This window comes from Chaetura pelagica, unplaced genomic scaffold (assembly GCF_000747805.2).
Source record: "Chaetura pelagica isolate M959 unplaced genomic scaffold, ChaPel_1.0 scaffold402, whole genome shotgun sequence".
NCBI classification, from domain to species: Eukaryota; Metazoa; Chordata; class Aves; order Apodiformes; family Apodidae; genus Chaetura; species Chaetura pelagica.
The window spans coordinates 91,842-98,312 of record NW_009952264.1 but is presented as its reverse complement, the minus strand read 5'-3'; the positions used below and the strand labels follow the sequence as shown (position 1 = coordinate 98,312).

General features: G+C 60.5%; 1 protein-coding gene across 1 annotated transcript; it reads right to left on the bottom strand.

Moving 5' to 3' along the window:
* Positions 1-855: 855 nt before the first annotated feature.
* LOC104397662 (low affinity vacuolar monovalent cation/H(+) antiporter-like) lies at positions 856-6,139 on the bottom strand. Its single transcript, XM_010007662.1, has 19 exons — positions 6,085-6,139; positions 5,746-5,901; positions 5,525-5,646; positions 5,308-5,416; positions 5,105-5,221; positions 4,909-4,976; positions 4,338-4,527; positions 4,150-4,248; positions 3,893-4,034; positions 3,620-3,803; positions 3,426-3,525; positions 3,209-3,327; positions 3,048-3,085; positions 2,735-2,847; positions 2,497-2,645; positions 2,160-2,254; positions 1,770-1,848; positions 1,424-1,532; positions 856-929 (listed from the first exon to the last, which is right to left on the bottom strand). The coding sequence occupies exons 1-19, from the start codon at positions 6,137-6,139 to the stop codon at positions 856-858; spliced, it is 2,118 nt and encodes a 705-aa protein (XP_010005964.1).
* Between the last annotated feature and the right edge of the window lie 332 nt (positions 6,140-6,471).

The following is a 6,471-nucleotide window of genomic DNA, read 5'->3' as shown; positions in this document are numbered from 1 at the left end:
GACCCAGGACCATGCTGGAAACAAGGGCTGGAGCCTGGGGAAGATCATGGAGAGAGGTAGAACTCCCCCCTGGCTCTGTCCTCAGGTGTGGTGGGTCCCCTGCCACCTGCTCTGGTGCTGTGACAGGACATGGAAGGATGTCCTGCTCCACTCCTTGGGATGGTGGCTCCAGCTGAGCCAGCTCTGCTGCCCAGCACCCCACTGAGCACCAAGAAGTCTTGGTGGGCACCAAGAGCAGCCACCACCCCAAGACCAGCACTGAGCAGGGTGCTGGAGACAGAGGGGCCCAGCAAGGTGACCAGAAGCTCATTTAGAAGAAAGGAGCTTTTTTTCCAATTTGTACAAAACTGCTTTAATGACAAAACAGCTGAAAAATACCTTTTTTTTGGTGCATTTCTGGTACCATCAATAAGCCCTGTGTGATCCCCAGACCCCAGTCCCTTCCAGGCCCAGGATCACCTACTGCCTGGAAGGGCACGAGGCTCTTCTCAGGTACCTTCTCCCAGTGCAGCACGTCCCCAGGGAGGAGTCTGTCCTCAAGTCCACCTGGAAACCTCCTCCAAGACCCTCCACTAAGGACAGTTTTCCTCCCAGCCACACATGTGGGCTGGAAAAGACCTCTCTGAAGTGCTCCAACCTGGGGGCTCCTCCTTGGTTCAGGAGCTTTCCTGTGGCCACCACCTTTCCCATCACTAGCGGCCCTGTCGGATCCCACCAGGGCAGCCAGGCAGGAGCTTCAGCAAATGATGCTTCCAGACAAGAGCCAACCTGGCCAAGTCCCTGAGCCACTGGATGAGGGCCCCGATGAGCACCAGACCCAACAGGAGGGTTGGAGGAAGCAGAATCCAAACCACCTCAGCAACCACTGGGCGATGGGGCAAAGAAGTAGACAGCCAGGAGGATGAAGTAGACCATCACCAGCACCGTGCCTAGGGCAGACAGAGCAAGTTGGAGGATGTGAACTTGGATGGAGGTTGCTTCAAGGACCTTCTGGTGTAGCCCACCATAGAGGACTTCCCCAAAGTCCTCTGCAAAACCTCAGTCAAAAGGGGTTTAAACTCCTTAAGGGAGAAAAGGGAGCGACCACCCCTTGGAGCTGCTGCTGGGTGGCACCTCCAAGGTCATGGAATGGTTTAAGTTGGAAGAGACCTAGAAGATGACCTAGTTCCAACCCCCCTGCAAGGGCAGGGACACCTCCCACCAGACCAGGTGGCACAAAGCCCCATCCAACCTGCCCTTCACCACTGCCAGGGATGGGGCAAAAGATGGTCAACTAAGACCCCAGAGATTGCTCCAGCACCACATGCCAAGGGCTGCAACAAGCAGATGACCCCAGGGCTGTCCCCAGGAGCCCCCCTACCCCATCAGCACAGGGAAGGTGGGGACACCACGTCCCACAGCAGCCTCGTGGGCAAGTGGTCACCTTGGAAGTAGTCACATTTGCCATCCATGAAGATGTAGTTCATGAGGACCACGCTGAACATGCTGGCATAGACATGAAGGTCACTGAAGATGAGCGTGAAGTTGGTCGGCTGCGAAGCAGAGAAGAGTTTGGATTTATGGCCAACCAGGACTCGCATGTCACCTGCTGCACCCCCTCTGTCACACATCTCTAGGGCTGAGGAAGGCATCAGCCATGGCAGGAGACATCTTGCCACACTTCTCCCAGCACTGAGCAGAGGAGACACTGGGGATGGTGGCTGTGCCCTCGTCCATGTGTCCCCAGCCCTGCTGGGAGGTCACCCAGGGGCTGTCCTGGGGCTACTCACATAGAAGATGGTGAAGAGCACCAGGATGGGAATCTGGAGCATGCAGACCTGGACAGCAATGCAGTTCCCAATCTCGATGCTGGGGAGGACAGAGAGGTCAAGAGCCACCAAGAACCAGGTCTCCAGAAGCTCTTGGGTCACTCAGCTCAGTGTGAGGAAAAAAAACAAACAAAACAACAAACCCACCACGAGGAACCAAATCATGGAGCCCAGACTGGTGCTGACCCCATTGTTTTGGGTGGCTTTAAGTCCTTTGGAGGGCAAGTTGGCAGGGATCTGCCCCACCAGTGGCATGAAGCTGGGTGGCCCATCCCTGGCACCAAGGCACAGCACTAGGACTGGGACAGGGCACGGGGACCACGCTGGAAGACACCCCAGAAGCCACCTCACCTCAAGCTCAGGTTGTTCTGCAGGGCAAACTGGATGCCATTGACAATCTCTGGCAGCTCAGGCACCATGGCCAGCACGGTGACACCAATGAAGTACTGTGGGGAGGAGGTGACATCAACACCTGCACGGGGCCCAATCCTGACCACACCCATAGTGGTCACATCCTTGAGCACCCAAGTTCCTCAGTGCACAGAGGATCTCAGCATCTTTCCTCCCCCCCTCAGCTTTTGGGGCTCCAACCCCCAACAAGCCAGGTCAGGTGCCCATCCCTTGAGGAGACATCTGTCCCCCAAGTGCCACCCAAACCTGGCTGACCACCCTCCCCATGCTCACTCACCTGTGAGATGGTGGAGTTGGTGAGGATGGGGCTGATGTGCTCCGTGGCCAGGTCAGCACAGGCTGACATGCAGAGGGTGGAGAGCAAGAGGATGACCAGGGCCCGCCAGCGGGACCAGTGGACCACAGCACTGTGGTGGTGACCAGGCACTGGGGAAAGACCAGAGATGTGGTGGGACATCCTAGGGTGGTGAGAAAAACCCAGGACATCCCACAGCTTGGGAGGGGACACACTCAACTGTGACAGTCGCTGATGTGGATGTCGTAGATGTGTGAGTGAGTCTTCAGGGTGAAGAAGAGGCCGATGAGGTAGGCAGCAGGAAGCAGGAGGGACACGGTGTAGACCAGGGGTCTGTGGGACATGGGTGACATGGTCAATGCCACCAGGGTCTGTCGTGGAGACCCCCAGGGGATGTGCCTTGGGGATGGAGGAGATGGGGTGCTGGGTTGGAGTCCTTGGTTGCAGTGAGAGGGGACTCAGGGGGGATGGTGGACCATGACCAAACCAAGGAGGTGTCACCCCAACGTGGGGACAACCCTGTGGACACTCACTGGACGTGGCTGTAGTAGAGGGTGCCATTGTTGTCCATCTGCAGGGAGAGAGAGCCTGTCAATGGGGATGCAGGGGACAAGGGACAGTCCCACTGCCACCACCAAGAGCAGGTGGGCTCGGAGCATCCCAGACCCCAGCAGCAGAGGGTCCATGTCCTCACCAGGTCAAAGTGACAGTTGTGACACAAGTAGTGGCCCAGCGGGTTCTGGGTGACGTTGTGGCACTCGCCGCACACCAGCTTCCCGTACACCTTGGAGAAGAGCGTTGGGGCAAAGACACCTGCAGGGGTGGAGTCACACCAGGTGGGCACCCACGCTGGTGGGACCACTCCCAATCCCCCAAAACAACCTGGGGACAGGTGTGTCCCCCACACCCACCTCCCACAGAGAGGAAGAGCAGGGCTGAGCTGACCCCCGCCGAGCGGCTGTTGAACCGTTGCTCCTGGTGCCGGATGCCCCCGATCACCATGCAGAGACCCTTGGGGATGGAGAAAAACCCAAACCCATCAGGTCTTCGCTCAGCAGCCTCTTCCCCAGCTCCCAGGGTGCCCTCTGGTGCCACCTCCTCTCACCGGGACGAAGAGGACACAGCCCACCAGGGTCCCCGTCAGCGCCGACTTGACGACCTCGGCGTAGCAGCGGTTGCCCTCGCGGGAGCCCTTGATGAGGGCCGTGATGTAGAAGGTCAGCTCAGTGATGGAGCCAAACGTGGCGTTCACCACCGCTCCCACGGCGAAGTTGCTCTGGGCAGAGATGCTGGAGGGAGAGGAGGAGGAAGGAGTTCACCAGGGCTGGCAGCTGCGTCCCCACCTCACCACCCGGCGTCCCCCTCCGTGGCCGCTGACCTGGCGATGGCCATCCCGATGTAGTAGGAGAGGGGCATGATGGAGAGCAAGGCCAAGGTGAACTTGACGGAGGAGCTGGTCAGGTGGTTCTGGCTGTCCACGTAGCCCAGCACCAGCGTCACCAGCACCAGTGGCAGCAGGTCTGGGGTTGGGGGGGGGTGGCTGGTCAAGGAGATGACCGAGGTGGGGTGGGATTTGGGTGGGATTTGGGGTCACACACACACACCCCCTCCCCACTCCAGCCCACCAGAGGATACTGACGGCGAAGACGTTGATGCCATCCACAGCGTATTTGTAGTAGTAGGGGTTGGCGGCGCGGTAGCAGCAGAGGATCACCTCCCCCTCCAGTGGCACCTCTGTCTGCAAGGGGACACGTGGGGGACGCTGCTCCCAGCATCTCCCCCCCCTCACCCACCTCAAAAATCCACCCCGGGGCAGGAGGCACCCACCATCTTGAGGGGCTTGACCAGCACCTTCCGCGGGGGCAGCAGCAGGACGCGGGCGGCGGCGCGGGCGCTCAGCTTGGCCACGGGGATGAGGACAACCAGGAGCCAGGAGGTGACACACACCAGCCCGTGGGCCAGCAGGAGGGCTGGGTAACCCAGGCACAGCCACACCAGGGCACTGGCACCTTGCTGCCAATGGGAAGTCACCTTGAGGGTTTGCCCATCCCCCAAAAAAAAAAACCCCACTCCCCCAGGGGAGGGGAAGCACCCGTGGGTGCTGTTTCCACTGTTGATGGAGGGTTCCTGGGGTGTCCATGATGGGGGAAAGGGGGTGTCACGGTGTCCAACACAGGGCTCACCCAGTATCCAGAGGTCTCCCAGCACCGTGGGCGCCAGCGCCGGGGCACGGGGCCACCAAGAAGGGCTGAGCTCTCCTCTGGGCCAGTTTCACAGGTGCTCAATGTCTGGTGGGATCTAGGGACCTGGAGGTCATGGTGGGGGTGTCAGGGTGTGGAATGGGACACCCCAGTTTGTCCCCCCGTGGGGTCCTGGTGCTAGGTTTGCTGTTACCTCCACTTTCTGGATCACTTTGCCAAAGGGCCAGAGGAAATACCCAGCCAGGTCCCAGCAGAGCCGCCCTGTTGGGGACACGAGCATCAGCTCTGCTGGGGACACGTGTCCCCCTCCAACTACAAGGCCGCCCCTCCAGGACCCAAGAGACCCTTCTCACGGGGAGGGAGGGGGGGGTCCCACATTTGTGACTCACCATAAGGAGCCCCCACGATGGTGACAAACATCACAGCGGCCACGAGGACGTAGAGGAGCGAGAGCCACCAACCGAAGAGCAGCAGGTAGGAGACGTTCCCGCACGTCACCGTGGACCCTGAGGGAGGGGAGGGGGGACACACCAGATCAGAACCATCGTCACCTGCACCAAACCCACGCGGGGTTGTCCCTAAGGCCACCCACCTCCAGACCCCCGGATGACGTTGAGGTCAGAGTAGAGCTCCTTGACAATCTCCGACCGGTCCTCCCAGGGCCGCGCCGTCACGTGGCTCTTCCACTTCTTGAAGCCAAACTGCACAAACGTTGAGGTTGTTGGTTCGGAGGGGGGTTTGTTTTATTTTTTTGAGGACGAAGAGAAAAAAAAACAACCCATCACCCTCCCCAGGGAGTGTCCCCCCACCTTGTAGTTGTTGGAGAGCTTGTTGGCCTCCACGGCGTTCTCGGCCGTCAGGGTGGTTTTCACCACGCAGCTCTCGCAGACCTCGTCCGAGTGCTGCTGGCAGCAGGACGGGGTGGATATCACTGTAGGGGAGACATGGAGGGGGTGACAGGGACACCCCAAGCCCCTCCTACACCCCAAGCCCCTCCTACACCCCCCCTGCAACCCCTCGGCCAACCTACCTGGAGGGACACGGGGGCGTTGGAGGTGGAAGCCCAGGTCCCCCAGGTCGCCCTGCACGTTGTTGATGGTGGCGCAGTGCCCGTCACACAGGGAATCCTGGCGGGGGCCATCGGGGTCACCGGGGGCACCCTGGGGCTTGGTGGCCTTGGGGCCATCTGGGGGGAGTTGGGGAGTCACACCGGGCTCGTGTCCTGCCCAGGGACACCCCAGTGCTGCTGTGGTGGGTATTTGGGGTCCCCAAATCCCACAGGAGACACACAAAGCCCCAGGGGATGTTCTGGAGGGAGAGGGACACCCCCCTGGGCCCAGGGTAGGGGGTGAGAGGGTGACCTCAGTACCCAGTGTGATGCTGGGGGAGGGAGGGAACCCCCCCAGTACCCGGGATAGGGGCATCCCCCCCCGGGGAGATGCTGGGAGGTAGAGAACCCCTAGTGCCAGGGATAGGGAGGACAACACCCCAGTACCCAGCTCAGGACTGGGGGGACAGCCCAGAACTCAGGATGGGGAGACCCCCTGGTACCCACTGTGATGGTGGGGAGGGGAGGGAGAACCCTCTGGGGTGATGCTGGGAGGTGGGAAACACCCAGTGCTGGGGAGAGGGGGGACAACACCCCAATGCCCAGCTCAGGAAGGGGGGGAACACCCCAGAACCCATGCTGGGGGGACCTTCCATTACCCAGCGTGATGCTGGGAGGGGGGGAAAGATCCCCAGTACCCAGAACGGG

What these genes read in the sequence shown, in the direction of transcription:
- LOC104397662 (XM_010007662.1), bottom strand. Translation starts at nt 6,139, where the DNA reads ATGCCCCTATCCCGGGTACTGGGGGGGTTCCCTCCCTCCCCCAGCATC. An exon ending in CCAACTCCACCATCTCACAG is followed by an intron (nt 2,255 to 2,496) that starts GTGAGTGAGCAT and finishes TCCTCCCCACAG; the next exon opens with TACTTCATTGGTGTCACCGT. An exon ending in CAGAACAACCTGAGCTTGAG is followed by an intron (nt 1,849 to 2,159) that starts GTGAGGTGGCTT and finishes TGTCCTCCCCAG; the next exon opens with CATCGAGATTGGGAACTGCA.